The following is a 25,331-nucleotide window of genomic DNA, read 5'->3' as shown; positions in this document are numbered from 1 at the left end:
GGCCCTGGGGGGGGTGCAGGAGCGAGTGCGCGTTGACCCTGTTTTTGGGTGTGTGGGTGGGAGGGGTTGCAGTTGCCGGTGTTCTGTGAACTCTGAGGGAGTGTGGTGAGCGGCAATCTTGGTCCGCCTCCGCGCCTGTGCCTTGTCCGTTTCACCCTCCGACGTTGAGGCTGCCTGCCTGCCTGCCTCCCTCCGTCCCACGTTGTTCCTGGTTCGCTCCGTGTCGGGACACTCTTTTTTTTTTTTTTTCTTGCTCCGCGCCTGTGCCTTGTCCATTTCGCCCCTCGAGTGTCATTGCTCCGCCCTCGACATCATCACGTTGTGACGCGAGGGCGGGGCAGACACTCATGGGCACACCGGATATCTAGACCGCCTCAAACTTCCGGCTGGAGGCTTCATTAGAACGTTGGAGGTGCCTTTTATATATAGAGATTATAGGAGGAATATTTTGAAAAGGAATCTTTAAAATTTCAGTAAGATATTTCTTAAACAATTCTAATGGAAGGACTCCAATTGGCCTTGGAAAGTTTAATATCCTCAGATTCAAACGTCTATTATAGTTTTCAATTTGTTCAATTTTCTGATGTATAATCAAGTTAACTTTCATGACATCTGCCATATTGTCCTTAATCTTGGAAACATCAATTTGAGATTTTTGTACCTGATCATTAAAGTCCTGCTGTAATTTATCCATTGACTTGGAGAGCTGCTCCACTGTAGAAACAAGGTTTGCAGTTTCCTAGTTGATTTTGTAACCGAGGAATTTAGTCTCTCAATTGCCTGCCAGAGGATGTCTAGCGTAACCACCACGGGAGGGTTCAACAGTCCCTTCCTATCAGAAGTCACAAATCCTGTCGCAAATCACTCCAAGGAAAAGCCATTACCACTGGCCCCAATCTGAGCGACTTCCGCAAGGTTGGGGCCTGTCTTCTCTTCCCGCGTCACGGCAGGGCATGGTGGTGCTTTGGCGTCCAGAGGTGAGAACGTTGTCTCATGTTCCCGGAGCGTCAAGGTTCCTTCCTCAATGCTCAGAGCAGAACCCACTAATCTGTGGGTGCCGGAGTGCGAAGCCGTCTAGGGTTTCTTGTATTGGGGAGGAAGCAAGGGCAGGTAATGGTAAAGCCCTTACTGTCCCCTTTCTCTTAGTATGAGGCATAACAGAAAAACTAGGGGAAAAAACCCAAAGAAACTTCAGCAGTCCCAACCGAACGGTCTCACTCCTCTCAGCGTGTCAGCGCCATCTTGGCCACTCCCTCTTCCACGCATTTTGACTTTTCTGCAGGATTGTCTGAAGCGAGGTCTTGCTTACAATTCTCTGCATGTTCAGGTTGTGGCCCTGGCTTGTTATAGAGTCCACCTACTTCATCCTTCGTTAGTCTCCCATCCGGATGTTCTTCGTTTCTTGAAGGGCGTGAGTCTCCTTAGGCCTCTGATACATTCACTCTGCCCGCAGTGGAATCTTAATTTGGTCCTGAGGGCCCTACAAAAAGCACCCTTTGAACCGTTACAGCGTGCATCTTTAAAAGATCTCATACTGAAAACTGTTTTCCTTGTCGCCATCTCTTCGGCACGCTTGGTTTTGGAATTTCAGGCATTGTCATGTCATGAGCCTTTTCTCCATTTTTCGTCAGAAGGAGTTACAGTACGCACAGTTCCTTCCTTTCTTCCTAAGGTAGTGTCCTCCTTTCACCTGAATCAGCTGTTGTTTTTGCCTGACTTTCAGGAAAAGTCTTACCCACCAAGCACCAGGCGGCATCCCTCCCTCCCTCCCTCCCACCAGGCATCAGGCATCCCTCCCTTGCACCAGGCATCCCTCCTTCTCACCCAGCACCAGGCATCCCACCCTCCCACCAAGTACCAGGCATCAGGCCTCCCTCCCACCCACCCAGCACCAGCCCGCCCGCCCTCCCTCCGTCCGAGCACCAAGGCCCCCCCCCCCCCTCTGAAATTTAAAAGTCATACCTGGTCGGGGTTAAGGTGGCGTCAGCAGCAGCAGCGAAAAGTGTGCTGGCTCAGCGCGCCTTCAGCCTTCCCTTCTGTCTCTCAAGCGTTGGTCCCGCCCTTGCGGAAACAGGAAATGAGGGCAGGACCAGCGCTTGAGAGACAGAAGGGAAGGCTGAAGGTTCGCTGAGCCAGCGCTTTTCACTGCCGACGCTGCCTTAACCCCGACCAGGTATGACTTTTAAATTTCAGAGGGGGGGCCCTGGTGCTCGGAGGGAGGGCGGGCGGGCGGGCGACCTGGTGCTCGGGTGGCTTGGTGCTGGGTGGGAGGGAGGGAGGCCTGATGCAGATATGACTTTTATTCAGAGGGGGGCTGGAACTGGCTGAGGTGACGGCGCGCATGCCAACAGAGAGGGCGTGCCCTAGGTTCGTCATCACTGGCCTATATGAACAGAGCAAATTCCACCATTCATGAAATGAGACGTGCAGATTATTTTTCCAATGTAAAACAATCAAGTGAAGAGCAAGCAAAATCATCAAATTAAACAATTTTACATGTTTTAGTGGAACTGACAAACCAGGGGTGGATGCTTTAAGGATTAGCACTTTAAAAGACAAAGCATCTGGAATGCCAAATAACTTCTGAATAATGTCCCAAATCAGTTTCCAAAACGGTTGCAAATTATGACAGTGAAAAAGCATATGATCAAGGGATCCCACAGCAGATTGACATGACCAGCACAAATTTGATATATTACGATTTACTTTAGCAAGTTTTGCAGGCGTCCAATAGGATTTATGAAAAATATAAGTAGATCGCAAATGAGCTTTGAGTTTCTGACACTGAAGATATTGTGTGGAAAAACAATAAAAAGGCATTTGGTTAACTGGAAAACCTGCACAAGCTCATTTTTACTTCCATAGAATGAAGATTCCACTGGTGATTAAAAGGAACAGGCACTCCAGTGCAGGGCTCATCACTATCTCCATCACACAGTTTATGGACTTTTCCTCCAGGAACTTGTCCAAACCTTTTTTTAAACCCAGATATGCTAACCGCTGTTACCAAATCCTGTGGCAACAAGTTCCAGAGCTTAACTGTTCATTGAATAAAAAAATATTTCCTCCTGTTTGCTTTAAAAGTATTATCATGTAACTTCATTGAGTGTCTCCTAAATCTTATTACTTTTTGAAAGAATAAACAATGATTAACATTTACCCATTCTACACCACTCAGGATTTTGTTTTGTAGACCTCTTATATACCCCCTCATGGGTCTCTTTTCCAAGCTGAAGAGCCCTAACCTGTTAAGGCTTTCCTCATATAAGCGTGAGTTCCATCCCCTTAATCATTTTCCTTGCTGTTTGAACCTTTTCTAATTCCTCTATTTCTTTTAGGAGATACGGTAACCAGAATTGCATACAATACTCAAAGTAAGGTTGAACCATGAAGTGATACAGAGGCATTATAGTATTCTTACTTATTTTTTATCCCTTTCCTAATAATTCCTAGCATTGTTTTCTTTTTTGGCGGCTGCACACTGTATTTAAGGTCTGTTTGGGGGAGGGGGGAAAGTATTAATGAAATAATCCCTCCCCACCTCCCTTCCACACACACATGTTAATTTTTTTTTTTTTTTACAATATTGCTAGTATTCATTTAGTAGTAATCAAATGGGACAAATCTGCAAGGGTAGTAGTAGATAGTCGAGCTAATACTGATAGGGAAACTTGTCATCCATACTCCCTGATTCAAACTCTGAGGGGGATACCTCTCCTCCCCCTCCCCTCCCAAATGTCTGTTACTGGCAAAAGGCACTAATGTGACCTTGCGTTTAAAAAGTTTGCCGAGCCGTGTCCTACACCCTGCCCCTACCTTTTTGTGCTGCTTTTGGCCCTGTCCCTACCCTATTCTGAAAGAGGGGACCTGTATGGTCACATAGTGAGCCCAGTATGGTGTTTAGATTTGTAACTACCACTTCATATAGGTGACCTGCATGCCTTTTGTGGAAGCACAGTAAAATCAATTTGCTGCTGTTTGGGCTGAATCACTGTTCATGTAGGTTTTTTCATGGCTTTTATCATCCTCTTGTTGTTAAGTGATCCTTTGGGTTTATCCTATACCTTTTCTCACTGTTTTTTAATGAGAGTTTGTTGATTTCCCACCATTGTATTTCTCATTCAGTTTTATATGGTTGGGTGTGCACTGTGCCTTTCTTTTGACAAATGATTGTCCTTCTGGGCTGAACAGTTACTATATTACAATCAAGTGATTATACTGGGCTTCCAAAAAAGTAGAGAGGGTGGGAGGTTACCCATATGTAGCAGCATTTACATCTGCAATAACTCAAGTATTATAGTATCTTTCTTGTTGGTCCTTTGATTGGCAGATCCTGTGAAGATGCCAGTTTTGTCTAGAATGAATACATGTCCCCCTAGGACCCTCCTCTTCGTGTTTCTCTCTGCTTCCACACTGTTCCTTTGCACTCTGCTTATTACCTGCTCAGCTTCTTGTTCCATTTTTTTTTTGCTTTCTAATCCCATTTTTCATTTGGACTCGTTTCTCTACTCTCTTTATCCAATTTGTGTTCCGCTTTCCTCCATTTTTCATTCCCCTTATTTTGTTAACTTAATATGTAATCATCAAAGGAAATAGAATAAAAATAAAATAAAGACAACTAGGAACAGACAAAAAGTTCATGAACTTCTTATGGAAACATTCATCCTGCCCATGCAAATTTACCTGTTGTCTTTCCTTGTAGGTTAGCCAAACCTTCTTGGAGGCCTGATAGCCATACTATTGCTCTTTGGCTTAACTGGCACTCCAAGCAGGTTCCTCCTGGGTTGTTATGACTTTACCTGTGGCAGCTTAACATAGTCCTACTGCTGCTGCCAGGAGTTAACTGTGCCTGATGGAGCTGGACCGCCAATCTCTGAACATTGGGCTGTATTTTCTCCTTATTAGGCAACAGCAGTAAGAGATGGAGGAGTGGCCTAGTGGTTAGGGTGGTGGACTTTGGTCCTGGGGAACTGTGGAACTGAGTTCAATTCTCACTTCAGGCACATGCAGCTCCTTGTGACTCTGGGCAAGTCACTTAACCCTCTATTGCCCCATGTAAGCCACATTGAGCCTGCCATGAGTGGGAAAGTGCGGGGTACAAATGTAACAAAAATAAAATAAATCCTGAATTGGTATAAAAATAGTGATCTTTTTCTTTGTAAATGTGTGTGTTTTCTTGAAGTGCTGAGGAGAGAAAATGGCCTCCTAAGGCCTATTACATTAATTTTGTTCTAATAGATACAGTTGTAGCACTGTTATGGGTCTTGACAGATAACTTTACTAGTAAGTTTTGCTAATAAATTGAGCCTTGATGCAGATGTATAAATTGAAATTTAGGTCACCTTACATTGGAATCTGTGCAGTCTGTCAAGAGGGTTAGACTTCTTGGATTGAGATGTCACAGTCCCATAGCAGATTTGTTTGGGATTTATTGAGGACTGCAGTGCTGAGCAGATCAAAACTGGAAAAAGTGGCAGCTCGCTGCTGTGTGAACTGTTGCTGGGTTCTTTGCATTGGAGAGATTTAGCAGTCCTTGAGGTGACAGTTTCTGAAGGTTAGAGTGGTGTGGGAATGGCTCATGGCCTTGAACCTTGCTGAATATGATTCTGAGTTCTGAGAGTGTCTGGGCTTTTTAAACATGAGAACAATCTGCTTGTAGACTAGCCCAGTAATTTTGAGCCCAAGGTTCATAAAAATTATTTTAGACATAAACAGTAGAATAGAGTAGGCCACTGGGGCCATGGTCTGACCAATATTTTTGCTGAGTGCAGCATGAGCAACTAAAGAGCTTGGTGATGGGCCCAGAGATCAGTGTGTTTGGCCCCTCGAATTAAGAAAGTAATTCCTCTGCCCCTGATCTTGAATACTTCACTGTGATGATTTTCAGCAGCTGAAGTCTTGCCAGACTTTCTCTATAAAAGAATATAATTAGCTCTTTCCTGCAGAGCCACTGATTGAACTCTCATATTGTTCATGAAAATTTTAAATTTACATGAATGCACATGATAAATGTGTCTAATTGATGTTTTGACAGCCAGTTCATTTTTTATTAGGAGATGAGATGCTTGGACGCACTTTGTGCTGTTTTTTTAAGTCTTAACATTTATAAAGAAGGAAGACTGACAGGGGAAATAGGATGGATCAGAGTTTCTTAATTATGAGTATTTTTTAAGTGTGAGTGTGGTGTACTAAATTAGACATTTTTCATTTTCATTTAATTTTTTCTAGGTTTTGATATACCTTGATGCCCATTGTGAGGTTGGAATCAACTGGTATGCACCTCTGGTAGCTCCCATATCAAAAGACAGGTAAGAGGGTCCTGTTTATTCCTAGAGAGTCCATGGAAGTTCTAAAACCATCTTTCTCCTGATTGTATTCTTTGTGTCTGCATGTTGTATCTTCTGGACAGATAAAATTACTGTAATATCGTTAAAATGTTCATTTTAAATAGGGTGTCAGGAAAGTTGATCTAGTTTACAAAAACATTTGACACAAGGACATACCTACTAAACATATACAGGAGACCCGTTTGCCAACACAAAGAGCTTGACTCTGAATTAAATTTTTGAATCTAAAATGGAATGTATGACCCATAAATCAGATTCCCCTACAGCATAATAAAATGTTGTGTGCTGCTTTGCACAGTTAATAACAATCCTTCATATTTAAAGTAATGAGATGTTTCCTGTTCTTGTAAAGAAAAAGAAGTTTCTGTCTTTGTGGTATCCTCAGTTTTTCCATTTAGTCCTCGATAAATGGGGGTGATCATGTTGTATTTGGCATCATTCTTGTACAATCACTCTTCTTCTACTTACTTCAGTCTCCTTAATGTTCAACCTTCTTTCATTTAATTTTGCAGAAGAAATCTTAATTGTTAAATATATTGGGAGAGTATTATTGGGAAAAATCATACATCGATTTGTCTAGAAAATGACAGCTACCATATATATATTTATGGTCCATACCATGATAACATCAGGCCTGGACTACTATACATTGTACACTGGTGAAAATGAAAAGAGTTTGCACCAGCTCCAACTAATTCAGAATGCTGCAGCACAACTGATAGAAGGCTGCAAGTGGCGTCACCACATCACACTGTTTTTGCAAAAACTACATCATCTACCAGTACCTTACAGGGCTAAATGCAAACCTCTGTTTGATTTTCAAGCTCCTCAGGCATTAAGCTTGGAGCTTGGAGATCCAAAACTATATGGCATCTTTTAATCCTATATTTTGGGCCAAGCCTGCCCATATTTAGGTGGCATGTAGTCGCTTGAGATTTTTCTTTTATCATTCGAGTCCTTTTGAAATCTTACTCTGTCTACAACTGTGATCAACTCCTGATGAAGGCAGTATAGCAGAAACACGGCCTATGCTGAGTGAGTTTGTCTGGAACCGCATTATTGTACCTGTTCTTTGGCCAAGACTGAATATACAGCAATCAATAAAGACACCGTTTTTCACCAGCTTAGATCATCTTGGTGCTTTGTTCCTTCCACTTCTGAGGCATGCTTGCACTGTTGCTTGGGAGTACTGGTTTTATCCTTGCTCTTTGGACTTCAGACAAAATGGGTCAGAGTATAAGTAATAGATTAGCTCTCTATACACCTTTGAGACCTCTAAGGTCCTCTCAAGGAGCATCACTATCTGTACCCTCATCAAAAGAAATTGTACAATGCTATACCAGCCAGCGAGCCTTCTTAGGAGTAGTCCCCACACTCTGGAACTTACTCCCAGAGTGGCTAAATCTAACTTGAGACTACCTCTACTTCAGAAAGCAGTTGAAAGCCTGGCTGTTCTCCCAAGCCCTGACTACCTTGCTGCACACCCTGTAACTTAGACCAGTTACTCATATCTTGTTTGACTATACATATAACTTGTATTGTAGGAAAAGCATTAGCATCATATCTATGTTGTTTGAATGTTCTAATGCATGCTTATTATGTGTCTCATTGGTATCATGCTGACATTGTATTATATCTTTGTTATTTGAATGTTATTCCATGTTTTTATTTGGTATTATTTGTATTGTACTAATATTTTATTGTATTTATTTTTTTAAAAATACCTTTATTAAGAGAGAACTAGGTAGCAAACCAAACAGTATATGAACTCATAAACATAGACCAGTGACTACAAAGTATGCTTGTAAAAAAACAAATGCAATGAAGTTTACCCTTGGCCCCAAGTTTTATGTAAACCCCATTCTGCTCCCCCCCCCCCCCCCCCCCACGTCTTCCCCCTTTTTCAAAGTGCTCTTCCACTGCCTTAACACAAAGAAACAGTACACGACCTAGGAGACCTTCCTTCACAATGGCCTTCTAGTCTTTTCTTTCTCAGGCATGGTCTAGGTAGAAAAGAAGCATCAGTAGACAGGCAGCTGAGAGTGATCATTTGCACTGACCAAAGTAATTATCTTCTGCCTGTTGATACAGTTGATATTGTTTCCAAAGAGCAATATATATTTCGGACAGGGCTTTCACTGTTCTCTCTGATCTTAACTCCAAGTTCACCATCTCCCGCATTGCTATGTCCCATGTGCTGGCTGGTGATGCGGATTCCGATAGCCAGAATTTGAAGATCACTTTGAGGCATATTTTCAAAGCACTTAGCCTCCCAAAGTTCCATAGAAACCTATGGAACTTAGCCTCCCAAAGTGCTTTGAAAATATGCCTCTTTATGTACTAGCATCAAGGCCACTTAATGCTTTTGATGATCTGCCAACCCCAATCAAAATACATGCTGTATATTTCCCAGCAACATCACTTCATATGACCAGTCCACGATCACATGTATACATACCTTCAATAATCTGAATAGCTCTTGACCACAAGGGCTGCAGTTTCCAACATTCCAAAAAAGAATGAATCATCGTACCAGCTGACATTTTGCACTTGCCACAACTCAGTGTCCCACAAATCCATCAGTCTCCCCTTCTGTTTCATAACATATACCCTATGTGAAAATTTATATTGTGTTTCTTGTAAGAAGGAATCCCCAAAAAGCCTGGGGATGGATTCAAACAAATTCTGAATAGTAGGAAGTGGCAGGTCACATTGCAAATTCTGGCCCCAAGCCTGTGCTAAAGAATCTAAAAAATGATGCTTTTTTTTGTACTTTAAAGTGATACCACATGGATAGTTTGGGGGTACCTGCAAGAATACTCTGTCAAGCTTTGTGAAAAGGGCAAACTGCTACCCCCAACATGAATCTCTCTTTACTGATAGTAGTGCTTCGCCTGTAGATAGTATAGCATGTTCGTGTTCGGTATACCCCACTTCTGTTTCAGTTGGCTGAAAGAGGGGAAGGTGCCCAAACCCAATTCCAACTCTGTGAGCTTGGGGGTAGCAGCTGGCAGTGGTAAATCCGACTAAAGTTTGACTCTGAACCTCTTGGAGGGCTGCAAGTTCTACTTGGCACAGGAGAGAGATCCTGAATCACCGCTTGGGAACTGCAATGTGCTGTGTTTGTGCCAATCAGGGGGAATGGCGACTCCCGCAGAGGCAGTTAAGTGATTTTTCTGCAGTATGACTCATTGGCCAGCATCGAGGCATTGCAGTGTGTGTAAGCTGGGAATCCCGCGGGACATGGGGGAAAATGGTCGGCATCAGCATATCTTCAGATTTGGCACAGTATCCGAATATGCCAGGGATTTTGGACTCTCCAGCAGGGCTGGTGCGCAGTTTGATTCAGGAGAGCGGGGGAACGGGTGCCATTTTGTTGGAGCTGACTGTCAGTGAGAAAACAGCCTGTCTGATCACGCACGGAGCACAGCCACCATTTTGTAACATCAGGGCCTGACAGAGCATTCAACTGCATTGGGATCTTTGTTTTCTTTGGAGTTTATATTGCTCTTACACCAGGCCTATTTACTGAAGCAGAGACAGTCAGAGCTGCCCATCATCATCTGTCCACTCCTGGAGGTCTAGCTTTGCTTCCCCCTCTTTATCTGATATGGTTTTGGCCTATACAGAGGAGCTGTTAGAGGAGTGAGAGCTCCCTCTTGAGGAGGGGGATGACCTGAAAGTACTGAGGTTGTTTCATAAAGAGGAGCTCAGTATTCTTATTTCTGAGGCATTGGTGGTGCTTTCCATTGAGAACCTTCTGCTTAGGCATCAGGAGTTCCATCTTCGTCGATCATGAGTAGGCTTAGAGGTTCTTCTAAGGCCTTCCCAATGCATGCAGATATTCAAGACCTGATTACAGCAGAATGGGTCTCACCAGACGTGGGGCTGAGAGTAGGAAGAGCTATGGCTTGCCTCTACCTGTTGGTTCTAGAGAAGAAAGAGAAATTGCAGCTTTCCAGAGTGGACTCCCTTGTTATGGCAGTGACTAAGACCACCTTGATATTGGAAGGGGGCATTGCCTGGGTGGAGGGAGGCAAGATGTCTACCGGAAGGAAGCTTTGAGAGACAGCTCCCGGAGTGACTTGGTGTTTTTGTTTTTTATTTTGGGTTTTGTGTTTTGCCTTTCTACTATATTTCTTCAATTTTTTTTATTCCGAAACACTGGGGCAAGCAATGCATTTACCTGCAGAGCCTGCTGCTCTACCAGTCGGCCTGATGGATCGCTTCTGGGTACTGGGTATCAGGAAATCTAGCTTCACTGCTCGCTGGGGCATCAGGAGGTAAACCGCCCCACCTGCTAGAAGCTGATGTCATCTTCAGTCCCAAGCTATGCATACCACTGTCACAGAGAAAAGCGGTCAGTGGGCTCCTGATCTCTCCAGAAGGATTAGAAAAGGTGCTTGAAGCGGGACCTGACCATGGAGAACCTGTGCAGCTGGAAGCGTTGCTATTTTGTGAGCCCCAGAAAGTCAACATTTTAGTCGGTGGACATGTGCAGGTATAGATTTGGCACAGATACCATCTACACATTAACAGGACACACTAAGTTGATTCTTCCTGTTAAACCTGCAAGTTTTACGATGGATTCTATTTGGGATGCCCTAGTGAAGTTGGAAAATTCTTTCTCTACAAAATTTTCAGTTTTATCTTCTCAGATAGACCAGTATTCAACTCGATTGAGGAATACAGAACAAGGTATCTCAGTTCTTGAGAAAAAAGTGGAACAAGCTGTTAAAATCTTTCAGACTTTGTCAGAAAAACAAATTTTTCTTAAGGATAACATGCTAATACGTCATAAGATAGAAAATTTGGAAAATTCACATATGAGGAAAACTTTGGGGTTTATAAATGTTCCCAAAGTAAAGTTCTATCAGAAGCTTCTCTTATAACTTTTAAGCGTTACATGACAGAACTGTTCTGTCATGTAACGCTTAAAAGTTATAAGAGAAGCTCAAACAAATTCCAGATCAATCATTTTCACCTTTTGCAAAGGTTTATTATGTTCTACTTTTTGTTAAGAAAGATTCTTCTCAACCTCTTGCTGCTGATTCTGAGGTTTCTTTTGATCATCTGAATGTGACTCAGACATTGGAAGATGAAACCTAGGGTTTGATACCAGCAACTTTCATAGTAGACCATAGTAGATCAGGTGTCCTTAAATAAAAATAAAAAACAATCAAAAGATTACAAATTAATACTGTCAAGTACTGAGCATGATGTAAATAGGAACAACAAACATAGTTTGAAATGTCTATATGCGAATGCCAGGAACCTAAGAAATAAGATGGGAGAGTTAGAATATATTGTACTAAATGAAACATCTACTATAATAAAACGCACCCTCAACGTTCTGAGGACACTGACGTCACTGCAGGCACTCACACACCGGTTCGTAAGTTCATGGTGGTGAAGCCACAACACTCACCATGTCTTCATGCCCCGCCCTCGTGTCACACGTGATGACATCGAGGGCGGAACAAGAAAACAAGGCAAATGAACGCATGGGGTACTCCTCTCCTTCCAAGAAATCCCAGCCGCCGATGACGTGCCCATCACCCCGGCCCCTTTCGCCCCATTGCCCCGCTCCTTTCAAGGTACCGCCCCGCAACCGGTAGCACACTCTTCCCCTCATCACCTCCCCTCCCCTTACGCCACTATCCCTGGTGGTCTAGCGGTACCTGTTCGCTCGGGCAGGAACGAACGAACCCCCGCTTTCCTGCCCGGAGCGCTGCTGCTAGCTGCCCGGCTGCATCATGTCTGACTCTGGCTCTCGGCGATTCAAAATGGCCACCGAGAGTTGAAGCTGCCTCGCGAGACTTCAATTACCCCGATATTGACTGGGTAAATGTAACATCGGGGCACGCTAGGGAGGTAAAATTCCTTGATGAAATCAAGGACTGCTTTATGGAGAAGCTGCTAAAGGAGCCGACGAGAGAAGGAAAAATTCTAGACCTAGTCCTTAGTGGAGCGCATGATCTGGTGCGGGAGGTAATGGTGCTGGGGCCGCTTGATAACAGTGATCATAATATGATCGGATTTGATATTAGCTTTGAAGTATACATAGGAAATCAAATATGTTAGCATTTAACTTTAAAAAAGGAGACTATGATAAAATGAGGTGAAAAAGAAACTTCTGCTGGGACCGCTGCTTTTTAACATATTTATAAATGACCTAGAGATGGGAGTAACTAGTGAGGTAATTCAATTTGCTGATGACACAAAGTTATTCAAAGTCATTAAATCGCGGGAGGATTGTGAAAAATTACAAGAGGACCTTACGAGACTGGGCGTCTAAATGGCAAATGACGTTTAATGTGAGCAAGTTCAAAGTGATGCATGTGGGAATTATAGCTATGTCATGCAAGGTTCCACCTTAGGAGTCACAGACCAAGAAAAGGATCTAGGTGTCGTCATTCATATGTTGAAACCTTCTGCTCAGTGTGTTGCTGCAGCTAAGAAAGCAAATAGAATGTTAGGTATTATTAGGAAAGGAATGGAAAACAAAAATGAGGATGTTATAATGCCTTTGTATCGCTCCATGGTGCGACCGCACCTCGAATATTGTGTTCAATTCTGGTCGTCACATCTCCAAAAAGATATAGTGGAATTAGAAAAGGTGCAGAGAAGGGCGACGGAAATGATAAAGGGGATGGGACGACTTCTCTATGAAGAAAGGCTAAAGTGGCTAGGGATCTTCAGCTTGGAGAAAAGGCGGCTGAGGGGAGATATGATAGAGGTCTATAAATAATGAGTGGAGTGGAACGGGTAGATGTGAAGCTTCTGTTTACGCTTTCCAAATATACTAGGACTAGGGGGCATGCGATGAAGCTACAATGTAGTAAATTTAAAACGAATCGGAGAAAATGTTTCTTCACTCAATGTGTAATTAAACTCTGGAATTCGTTGCCAGAGAATGTGGTAAAGGCAGTTAGCTTAGCAGAGTTTTAAAAAGGTTTGGACGGCTTCCTAAAGAAAAAGTCCATAGACCATTATTAAATGGACTTGGGGAAAATCCATTATTTCTGGGATAAGCGGTATAGAATGTATTGTACTTTTTTGGGATCTTGTCAGGTACCTGGATTGGCCACTGTTGGAAACAGGATGCTGGGCTTGATGGACCTTTGGTCTTTCCCAGTATGACAATACTTATGTACTTATGACTATTTTTCCATCACCAGGACACCCAATTGTTGAATTATAAAGTAAGAGTGTTTCCTGATGTAGCGAGGTGGTTGCAGAATCAATGCCAGTAGTTTTTAAGACCTAGAGTACAACACTTAGGGGCTCTTTTTTGGCTTAATTTTCCTTGTAAGTGTGTTATAAAGTTGAACTCTGTGAAATGTGTTTTCTTTGATCCAGGCCTTTTGGCCACAATTTTGGATTCTAAATGTGCTTTATCTCCTTCTCCTTTGTCTCCCAGACCAGTAACATCTACACCATAGTGATAATTATGTGCCCGATAATTTTCGTATATTTTTGTACTAATGGTTTGTTTGGAATTTACCTAGAATTGTGCCTTGCCTTCTCTCCCTTTTTGTGGACTTTAAATTAGATGTAGGATATACTTTTCCTGTTCTTTTTCCTAAATTGTATTCGTTTTCTGGATAGAAGACTATAAGTATTTTTGCGTTAGCCTTGAAATTTATTTTCTGTATCAAGAGTATTCTTGCACTTTATTTGAAAACTAGTAATAAAGGCCCGTTTCTGAGAGCAATGAAACGGGCGCTAGCAAGGTATTTGTTTTCTGCAGTGAATGTTGTGAAAGGGATTTTTAGGATAATTGTGTTGTGTTGGTATTGAATAATTTACATTGTTGTATTATGTGCAATATCTAGGGGGCGGGGGTGGTGAACTGTGAGGGTGTGGCGGGGGAGAGAGTGAGTGTCCATCTCTCCATGTTGTGCATCAGTGTGTGTGTGTGAGTGTTTTATTTGGGAGGGGGGAGTTGGGGGGGGGGCGGTGGTTGTGAGTGTGAGAGACAAAGATCATGTGTCACAAAGATAGATTGTGTGTGTGTGTGTGTGTGTGTGGAACTGAAAGAGAGTGGGGCAAAGTTGGAGTGCGGGGGCGAGTATCAGTGTGTGTATGGTGTTTATTGTGTGTGTGTGTAACAATGTTGGGGGGGATGTCTGGTGAACTGGGAGGGGTTGGCTGTTGGGTTTTACTGTTTTTGTCTTAGAGGTACAGGTGTCTTGTTAGTTTGGTGGGCTTGGGGTGGGGGGCATATGTTGGGGAGGGGGCGTGTTTTGCGATCTGTAACTCTGCTTCACTGTGTGTGTGACAGAGAGTGTGTCTGTGTGTGTGTCACAGAGAGAGTTTGTGTGTGTATGAAAGAGAGAGGGTGGGGCGGACTGGGAGGTTGGGTGCTAGTGTCTGTGTTTTTGTGGTATTGTGTGTGTGTCTCACAGTGGCTGGTGGGGGAGGGGAGGGAAGGTGATCTGAGAGGGTGTGGCAGGGGGCTTGTAGGGGGGTCAGCATTTGTTGGGGTTGGGGGTGGTTGGCCGTGCTGTTGCTGGCTCGTATTAGTGTGGTGTTGTAGTCTGTTTTTTTTTTTTAATTTTAAATGTTGGTTTTTTTTGGGGGGGGGGGGGGGAGTTGGGGGATGTCCCATGCTGGCAAAGTGGGATGAAGTGGTGTGTGGCTTTGAGGGTGGTTATTGTTGCAGCGATGATATAGAGTGAGACAGAGAGAGATTGAGTGTGCATCTATCCTTGTTCCGTATCAGTGTATGTGTGTGTGAGTGTTTTCTTGTGGAGTTTTGGGGGGGGAGGGGGGCGTTTGTTGTCTGTGTGTGTGAAAGATCATGTGTGTCACGGAGCTACATTTTGTGTGTCTGTGTGTGTGTGTAAGTGAGAGAGGGTGGGGTGGATTCGGAGGTTGGGGGTGAGTGTCTGTGTTTTTGTGATATTGTGTGTGTGTATCTCACAGAGAGTTTGTGTGAGGGTGGGGTGGATTGTGAGGTTGGGGGTGGGTGTCTGTGTTTTTGTGATATTGTGTGTGTTTCACAATGAAAGGGGGTGGGGTGGGGAGAGGGTTTTGGCTTGGGGGGGGGGGGGGTTGGGGGGATGCCCCGTGCTGGCAAAGTGTCTTGAAGATGACGGGTGGCTTGGAATGTGGTTATTGTTGAAGGGGTGATATATATATATATATATATATATATATATATATATATATATATATATATATATATATATATATATATATATATATACAGAGAGAGAGAGAGAGAATGTTGCGCATCAGTGTATGTGTGTGTTAGTGTTTTTTAGTGGGGTTTTGGGGTGGAAGGGGCGGTGGTTGAGTGTCTGTGTGTGAGAGTGAAAGATCATGTGTGTCACACAGGTAGTTTGTGTGTGTGATAGAGTGTGTCTGTGTGTGTGTCACAGAGGGTGGGGCGGTCTGGGTGTTTGTGGGCGAATGTGTGTGTTTTTGTGATATTGTGTGTGTGTGTGTCTGACAATGACAGGGGGGTGGTGAACTGTGAGGATGTGGCTGGGTGCTTGGAGGGGGGTCAGTGTTTGTTGAGGGGTGGAGTGGGTTTTGACCTTTTTGTTGCTGGCTCGTATTAGTGTGAGTTTTTTTGGTGGGGGGGTTGGGTTATGTGTCATGCTGGCAAAGTTGGAAGAACTGTTGGTTGTCTTTGAGGGTGGTGATGAACTGAGAGGGTTTTGGAGGGGGGTCAGCTTGTGTTTGGGGGGGGGGGGAAATTCATCTTCACTGTCATCGTCGGTGTTACGGCGACTGGCAACAGCGGCCCAAAGCGTGTAGACTCGGCCCTTTTCTCTCTCATGTCCTGTTTCCACACGGGCGGGACCAGAGCTGTGAGAGAGAGAGAAGGGCCGAGCCTGTACGCTTTGTTTAGCTACTGCCATTCGCCGTAACACCGACAATGTAAGTGCAGATGTCTTTTCAAATTCGGAGGGAGGGTGCCTGCAACTGGAAGGGAGGGAGGGTGTAACGGAGGGACGATGACCCTTGAACGAGGAGGGGAGAGGGTGGGGTCCTCTACATCCAGTGGCAAGTTGTGATGGGAGGGGGAGAGTATGGGGGGATTGAACTGTGATTCGGGAGGGAGTCGGTCGGGGAGGAGGGGGAGGGGGGGTCCGAAGTCGGAGAGGGCGAGGGTCTGAAGTCGGACAGGAGAGGGAGGTCTGTGGCAGTGTGCATTGGGGAGGAGAGTGGATGAGGGGGGCTGTGGCCGGGGGACGGGGTCCAGTGGCATCTCGGGAGGGGCGAAGGACAGAGCACCGGGGGGGGGGGTGTTGTCGAGTGTGTCTGTGAGGTGGGTTTACCGTCAATGTTCACGGCAGCTATGTGTCGTTGACGTTCGGACACGCTGTTTGGGCTGTTTTTTCAGTCCGTTGGTGTGCCTCGTGCTGCTTTCATGTGGTTGGTCAGTGTCACTGGTGACATACCAGGAAGCACTGACGTCAATTCATGAGATGGAGTTACATAGAGCACGAATACTTCAAGGTTTTAGTGCCACGGAGTCAGCTTCAGAACGTTGGAGGTGCTTTTTATTATATAGGATATTGGTAAAAAAAAAATGGGGGGGGGGGAGCATTGGCCCTTAATGACCTACAGGATAGGAAGCTAGAAGGCTCGCTGAAACAAGCCTTTGAAGTGGCCTTTTTGGAGCTTTCAAGCAAGTGTGCATTCCAGCCTTCAGATCACAGCGGCAACAGCCTTAAGTCTTTGATACATTGGTAGCCTTTATAGCTACCTGTTTTACTTGTTTTTATCTTAGTTTTATAAGCAGTTTTTCCAAGGTTTGGCTGTTACGGCAGCCTTCATAACACAGCGTGGGAGGATGGGGGTGAATATTTTAACACCCAACAGAAAGGACTTAACAAGGATCTGGGGTTCCTAGCCCATTATAAACCATAAAGCTGTATTTCTCTGTTGATCACCCCACCCTTCACCTATCCACACCCATCCTGTTAGAATATCAATGATATGCTTTGATGTCCCCATGCATACATCCTACCCACCCCCATCCTCCCACCCTGTCAGACTGTCATAGTAGTGCTTGAATGTTTTCACTTATATACACTGTCAGCTAGCACATTTGCTTATTTCCGATCTGACGAAAAAGGGCAACCTTCGAAAGCTAATCAAGAAATGTATTAAGTTATGTCCAATAAAAAAGGATACTAGTTGCAAATCATCCTGCATTTCACGGTTGCAGTGGGAGCCTTCCCTTTTACAGCTACAATATGGCCCAGGTTATTTCTTTTGCACTGTGCTATATTTATGTATTTCACATATACAGCGGCTGCCTAATTTTATGTCCCACAGCAGTGGGATTGGCTACATAATCTTTTTTACACACCTTTTCAAAGCATTGTCAATTGGTTATCACGGCTAGATCTGAAGCATTCTTTGGAGCATCAGTTTTCTCTGAGGTTTCTCTCTCCTGCCCTGTTTGAGGACTGCTTTGTTGCATTCCACAAGTTTCAGTTCATCTGCTGAGAATGCTAAGGAGGTAAATTATGGCTTAAATGATAATTTTCTTTCCTTTAATTACAGCAGAAGAGTCCAGAATCCTGCCCCCAAAGAGCTGCTGTCGAGTTTTGCTTTCTCTATTTAGGATTTGTTTCAAATTCCTGTAGCTTCAAGTTGCAGTTCATATGTTGTTTATTCCTCTTTTCTGTGAGGAAGGTGGATTCTAACTTTTCATTCTTTCTGCTTTGATATGGAAAATACTGACTGACTAGGAGGCTTACTGTGTTATATAACAGAGTTCACTTGTCCTCTATCTCCACCTGTTGGTATACGCTTATAACCTACAAGTTTCAGGATTCATCTGTTGTGTGATTAAAGGAAAGAAAATTATCAAGTAAGACATAATTTTCCCATTTCTGATACTGTTTCATGTTAGTCCTATTATTAGGTTTTAATTTGCCATTTCTAAGTTTACCTCATTTATTGTATTTATGTTGATGTTTGGTCATTTGCTATTATTCTATTAACAAAAATGTAAGTTTTATGTTAAACTGTACCTGCTGTACTTCCTTGAGTGAATCTCTTCATAAAGTTGGATCATAAATAAATAATTTACACACAAGTCCTTCCACTGAGCAAGGTTAGTGAAATAAGTATGCTGTGTACAATTCATAAGTACATAAGTACATAAGTAGTGCCATACTGGGAAAGACCAAAGGTCCATCTAGCCCAGCATCCTGTCACCGACAGTGGCCAATCCAGGTCAAGGGCACCTGGCACGCTCCCCAAACGTAAAAACATTCCAGACAAGTTATACCTAAAAATGAGGAATTTTTCCAGTCCATTTAATAGCGGTCTATGGACTTGTCCTTTAGGAATCTATCTAACCCCTTTTTAAACTCCGTCAAGCTAACCGCCCGTACCACGTTCTCCGGCAATGAATTCCAGAGTCTAATTACACGTTGGGTGAAGAAAAATTTTCTCCGATTCGTTTTAAATTTACCACACTGTAGCTTCAACTCATGCCCTCTAGTCCTAGTATTTTTGGATAGCGTGAACAGTCGCTTCACATCCACCCAATCCATTCCACTCATTATTTTATACACTTCTATCATATCTCCCCTCAGCCGTCTCTTCTCCAAGCTGAAAAGCCCTAGCCTTCTCAGCCTCTCTTCATAGGAAAGTCGTCCCATCCCCACTATCATTTTCGTCGCCCTTCGCTGTACCTTTTCCAATTCTACTATATCTTTTTTGAGATACGGAGACCAGTACTGAACACAATACTCCAGGTGCGGTCGCACCATGGAGCGATACAACGGCATTATAACATCCGCACACCTGGACTCCATACCCTTCCTAATAACACCCAACATTCTATTCGCTTTCCTAGCCGCAGCAGCACACTGAGCAGAAGGTTTCAGCGTATCATCGACGACGACACCCAGATCCCTTTCTTGATCCGTAACTCCTAACGCGGAACCTTGCAAGACGTAGCTATAATTCGGGTTCCTCTTACCCACATGCATCACTTTGCACTTGTCAACATTGAACTTCATCTGCCACTTGCACGTCCATTCTCCCAGTCTCGCAAGGTCCTCCTGTAATCGTTCACATTCCTCCTGCGACTTGACGACCCTGAATAATTTTGTGTCATCGGCGAATTTAATTACCTCACTAGTTATTCCCATCTCTAGGTCATTTATAAATACATTAAAAAGCAACGGACCCAGCACAGACCCCTGCGGGACCCCACTAACTACCCTCCTCCACTGAGAATACTGGCCACGCAATCCTACTCTCTGCTTCCTATCTTTCAACCAGTTCTTAATCCATAATAATACCCTACCTCCGATTCCATGACTCTGCAATTTCTTCAGGAGTCTTTCGTGCGGCACTTTGTCAAACGCCTTCTGAAAATCCAGATATACAATATCAACCGGCTCCCCATTGTCCACATGTTTGCTTACCCCCTCAAAAAAATGCATTAGATTGGTGAGGCAAGACTTCCCTTCACTAAATCCGTGCTGACTTTGTCTCATCAGTCCATGTTTTTGTATATGCTCTGCAATTTTATTCTTAATAATAGCCTCCACCATCTTGCCCGGCACCGACGTCAGACTCACCGGTCTATAATTTCCCGGATCTCCTCTGGAACCTTTCTTAAAGATCGGAGTAACATTGGCTACCCTCCAGTCTTCCGGTATTACACTCGATTTTAGGGACAGATTGCATATTTCTAACAGTAGCTCCGCAAGTTCATTTTTTAGTTCTATTAATACTCTGGGATGAATACCATCAGGTCCCGGTGATTTACTACTCTTCAGCTTGCTGAACTGACCCATTACATCCTCCAAGGTTACAGAGAATTTGTTTAGTTTCTCCGACTCCCCCGCTTCAAATATTCTTTCCGGCACCGGTGTCCCCCCCAAATCCTCCTCGGTGAAGACCGAAGCAAAGAATTCATTTAATTTCTCCGCTACGGCTTTGTCCTCCTTGATCGCCCCTTTAACACCATTTTTGTCCAGCGGCCCAACCGACTCTTTGGCCGGTTTCCTGCTTTTAATGTATCTAAAAAAGTTTTTACTATGTATTTTTGCTTCCAACGCTAATTTCTTCTCAAAGTCCTTTTTTGCCCTCCTTATCTCCGCTTTGCATTTGGCTTGGCATTCCTTATGATCTATCCTGTTACTTTCAGTTGGTTCTCTTCTCCACTTTCTGAAGGATTGTTTTTTGGCTCTAATGATTTCCTTTATCTTACTGTTTAGCCACGCCGGCTGACGTTTAGTCTTTTTTCCCTTTTTTCTAATACGTGGAATATATTTGTCCTGAACCTCCAGGATGGTGTTTTTAAACAGCATCCACGCCTGATGCAAGTTTTTTACTCTGCGAGCTGCTCCTTTCAGTCTTTTTTTCACCATTTTTCTCATTTTTTTTTCTGTTTTTTTTCTGTTCTTACCTTGCTGAGCAGGAATAGTAATCACTGATGGTTCACCAAGTGTTTGTTTTAATCACAGCGATTGTGCTCCCTGGCATCTTAAAAAAATAAATACAGCCATATTATGAATCATGGTCTTCGCCAACACTCTAGTCTTTCATGTGTAGAATTTCTAGTGCTAACCTAGGATCCCCTGTATGGTAAATGAATTAGAGGGTGCATGAGCACACATCAGAACTGCATGTAACTGTAGTGTAATGCCCACGTTACAGAATGTTTTCGTTATACAAATTGCCATCTGTTCTAGTCTAGGTGTTGAAACATCTGTCCTGTTTGGCCAGCCAGATTTGTTCTTATCACAAATTGTTTTACAAATCTACAAGTGCCTCCAGCACAAACACAAAGACTTTAAGGGGTCTTTTTACTAAAGTGCAGTATAATTTGGGCTTAACATGGTACTTTTCCATGCGCTAAGCCCAGGTTTAACGTGGCACTTTTTAGGAGTTTTTTTTTTTTTTTTTGCAGGTCATGCACTAATGTCAGCACGAGAGAGCTGCAAAAAATTAACACAGGAGCATTTAGTGCCTGTTATTTAGGAAGCGCTAAGTGATTCCTCATTAAGTCTGCATTGTCTGGTTAGCACACGTTAATTATAATGCGCTAGCTGGATAGTGCAGGAACACTTACTCTCCACCCATGACATGCTCCCCACCAAAAATATTTTTTTAAAACAGTTAATGCATAGTTAGTGCATAACAACAAGGAAATTACCGCAAAATGCTGTAATGCGTTTTGTGATAAGCCTTTTCTTGTATGCTAACTATACGTGAGGACTTAATGCCCTTTACTTAAAGAATCCCTAAGTTTATAAACCTTTGTCTGCATGTGAAATGTTTTATATGTAGAAAACGACTTTTATAAAACTGTATGACAGCATATGCCCATAAAATATGCAGGCATAGAAACTGGGGGCCTGATATTCAGCGGGCAACGCTTTTGCTGTCCACTACCAGCGTTAAACCCAGATATTCAGTGCCTGGCCTTTTCCGTCGACTGGTATTGAATATCTAGGATTTTTTAAACCACTAAAAAAGTAACTGGTTATGCCAATATTCTGTACTAATGTTAACATTTCAGCAGTCAAAGATAGGCCTACTATTTATGCGGCCTATCAAACTGCTAAACATAGCCGATTTGGTGCTGAATATCCGTACCTAACCAGCTATGTCACGCGATACAGCCAGTTAGTGGCTAGCCACTAACCATGGATATTCAGCAGGAGATAAACGATTATCTCCCGCTGAACATTGCAAGTTAGGCGCTAAAATGCTATTTAACCAGTCAGCAGCTGTTCCTGACCAGTTAAATAGCACTGAATATCAGGGAGTGGGTGCCTACATTTGCATGATCTGCTCATAGACATTTCTGGAAGTGTAGTTTGGGCAGAGCAAGTGCAAATGTGCACATTGGCATTTGCACAATTGGAGCTGATTCTTTGTGCCTGTTTTACGAAGGCAAGTAGGTGACTGTTGCCTTTATAAAATAGATAACTCTTTGGACTTGCATAGTCACCCTGTTATAAAATCAAACCCCTTTACAGTTTTGTTACTAAAAATGTGAAACAAACATTTTTTGTAGTTTTACAGGTATGCTTTAGATCAGGTGTGGCCTTAATAATTCATCATGCAGTGCACCCACATTCATCTGGAACTATGTAAATAATACATGTTTTAGCTGTGTGTAAGTAGCTGAATTGAACTAGCATGAATTCTTGGTATTGTATGGAAAGTACACATATGTATTTTCCTCTTAAATGATTGTTCTTGCTAGTTATATTGTGTTCTTTTCCCTTCTGTGAATGTTTCAGAACTACATGTACTGTGCCTCTAATAGATTACATAGATGGGAATAAATATTCAATCGAGCCTCAGCAAGGCGGGGATCAAGATGGCTTTGCCAGAGGGGCCTGGGACTGGAGCTTGCTATGGAAACGTGTTCCATTAAACAACAAGGAAAAGGCCAAAAGAAAGCATAAAACTGAGCCATATCGGTAAAGTGTGGTTGTTTTCATTTGTGAATGCTTGTCTAAACTCATTTTTGTTTTTGTTTTTCTCCCCCATGCACCCTGATCCATACATTGTCTGTACCATCTGGGGTCCATTTGCCTGTCTTCATCCTCCCTGCTGCCATGACAACCCTACAGAACCGCATGCACAGTACCGCTTATAGATGTAATAGACGGCAACAGTTATCATTTAATCCCCCAAGCGGGTGGTGATGAAGATGGGTTTGCTAGAGGAGCTTGGGATTGGAGTATGCTATGGAAGCGGGTGCCCCTGACCCAGCGAGAGAAGGATATAAGAAAAACAAAAACTGAACCGTATCGGTAATCACTAAATCGCTTAACACAATTTCTTCTTTCCAATCAGATACTGATCTACTAAATTTGTTTATTTCTGCTATATTCCTGGGATTTGATATGTTAAAGTGTGACAGCTATTTTTATTCTCTGAACTTGCCATGGACCAGCTTGTTCTTTTGTTTTTCCTTTTGGCATAATTCACTTTGAAACTCAGCAATAGTAGGTGGAGATGGTGTTTTACAGCCACAGGAACATTTCAGCTGAGAAAATGTACCTGTGATTTGATTTGATTTTAAATGTGGCAGAATTAGAACTTGGCTAAGTACAGCTGGTCTGTGAGCCCCAACCCCTCCCCCTTTCTTTCCTCCTCCCTTCCCTCCTCTCTGGGTGAGACTTGTTGATTTAACACTATACCATGTGTCATTTTGTTCACCATTACTAATTGAATTTAGGGGCTAGACTTTTGGTTTCTTTACTAACCAATTTTGTGTGTTTTGTCTTGCTGCATGTTTGATATAGTCCAGGCAGAAGTTCCTGTTGTACTGCACTGCAAAATACAGTTTCTCCGAGGACAAGCAGGCTGCTTGTTCTCACTGATGGGTGACGTCCTCGGCAGCCCCTCCAATCGGAATCTTCCTAGCAAAGTCCTTTGCTAGTCCTCGCGCGCCCGCGCGCACCGCGCATGCGCGGCCGTCTTCCCGCCCGAAACCGGCTCGAGCCGGCCAGTCTTCTTTCGTCCGCACTCGGTACGGCTGTGTTTTTTGTCGTGTCGAGCCCCGGAGAGTCGACCTCGATCGTCCGTTATCTAAATCGACGTGTTTTTCTTCGGAAAAGTTTCCTTTTCGTTCGGAAAGTGCTCCGAAAACCCCCTTGGGTTTCGTTTGCCCCTTCCCGTATTTCCAGTTTTGCCCCGGTAAGTTTTCTTTCGTCGTCGGGGTAGGCCTCTTTTCGGCCTCGGTCGAGATTTTTTCTCCCTTAAAGTTTTGGTGCTCCAAATTCGTCATTTCGGATTTTGACTTCGCCGGCGTGATTTTTCCGCCCATGACATCGAAGCCTTCCAGCGGCTTCAAGAAGTGCACCCAGTGCGCCCGGGTAATCTCGCTCACTGATAGGCACTCTTCGTGTCTTCAGTGTCTGGGGGCCGAGCACCGTCCCCAGAACTGTAGTCTGTGTTCCCTCTTACAAAGGCGGACTCAAGTAGCGAGATTGGCCCAGTGGAACGTTTTGTTCTCGGGCTCTTCGTCGGCATCGGCACCGGGGTCATCGTGTGCATCGACGTCATCAGCGTCCAGACCTTCATCCTTGGCTGCCAGTGCATCGAGTGCATCGAGGCATCGGCCCTCTGCATCGGCGCCGAGACATCGGATAGCTGCATCGACGTCGGTGGTACCGGGACCTCGTCTCCTGATGTCGTCGGATGGTGGTGCATCGGGTGGAGTGCAGGTGAGGGCTGTCCTTTCCCCTGCTGGTGGCGGTGAGCCCTCGGGTGGGTCTCCTCCTACCCTGAGGGCTCCTGCGGTACAGCCCCCCCGAGATCGACCCTCTTCGGTCTCGGCCCCGAGGAAGCGACGGATGGATTCTACGTCCTCCTCGTCGGTGCCGGGGAGCTCCGGTGACATGCTTCGGAAGAAGTCGAAGAAGCATCGACACCGGTCCCCTCCCCGCGTCGGCACCGAGAGCTCTGGGTCGCCGAGGGAGTCGGCACCCAGCAGGCATCGGCACCGAGAGGACCGCTCACCCTCTGTTCAGGAGGTGTCGATGCGCTCCACTCTGGACAGCCCGGAACAGCCTCCACGCCCGGAACAGGTTCTGACGTCGACGCCTGCATCGACCTCTACGCCTTTCTCTGCAGCCGCTCTGAACGAGAGCCTCCGGGCCGTTCTCCCAGAGATTCTGGGAGAGCTGTTGCGCCCTACCCCTCCGGTACCGGCGGTGCTTGCGCCTCCGGTACCGTCGAGCGTGGCGCCGGCTGGCCCATCGCCCGGGGTGAGGTCCCCGACGTCGGTACCGCGTGCGGTGCCGACTGCGGCCACCTCCCAGGAGGGCTCCCCGACTACGTCGGCGGAGGGAGCTTCGCCGATGCGGGCCAGGGAGTCTACCTCTCGACGCCCCCATCGTGGACGTGGCTCCACTGAGTCGAGCCGGGCGAGGTTGCAGACACAGGTTCGTGAACTTGTGTGTGACACCGAGGGTGAGGCCTCGTGGGAGGAAGAAGAGGACCCCAGATATTTCTCTGACG

The 25,331-nt window shown here is 44.5% G+C and overlaps 1 protein-coding gene across 2 annotated transcripts in view; it reads left to right on the top strand.

The window, feature by feature from the left end:
- The window catches only part of GALNT7 (polypeptide N-acetylgalactosaminyltransferase 7), a 376,325-nt gene that overhangs the window by 255,766 nt on the left and 95,228 nt on the right, over window positions 1-25,331 (top strand). The window contains exons 5-6 of one of the 2 annotated variants that reach the window (XM_030191545.1): window positions 6,229-6,308; window positions 22,934-23,116. In XM_030191545.1, coding sequence (XP_030047405.1) covers window positions 6,229-6,308; window positions 22,934-23,116 — 263 coding nt within the window. Of the gene's footprint in view, window positions 1-6,228; window positions 6,309-22,597; window positions 22,781-22,933; window positions 23,117-25,331 lie in introns of both variants that reach the window. The other variant, XM_030191546.1, reaches the window with a different exon arrangement.

Source organism: Microcaecilia unicolor, chromosome 2 (genome assembly GCF_901765095.1).
Source record: "Microcaecilia unicolor chromosome 2, aMicUni1.1, whole genome shotgun sequence".
NCBI classification, from domain to species: domain Eukaryota; kingdom Metazoa; phylum Chordata; class Amphibia; order Gymnophiona; family Siphonopidae; genus Microcaecilia; species Microcaecilia unicolor.
Note: the sequence above shows the minus strand (reverse complement) of the source record. Positions and strands in the feature narration are given on the sequence as shown.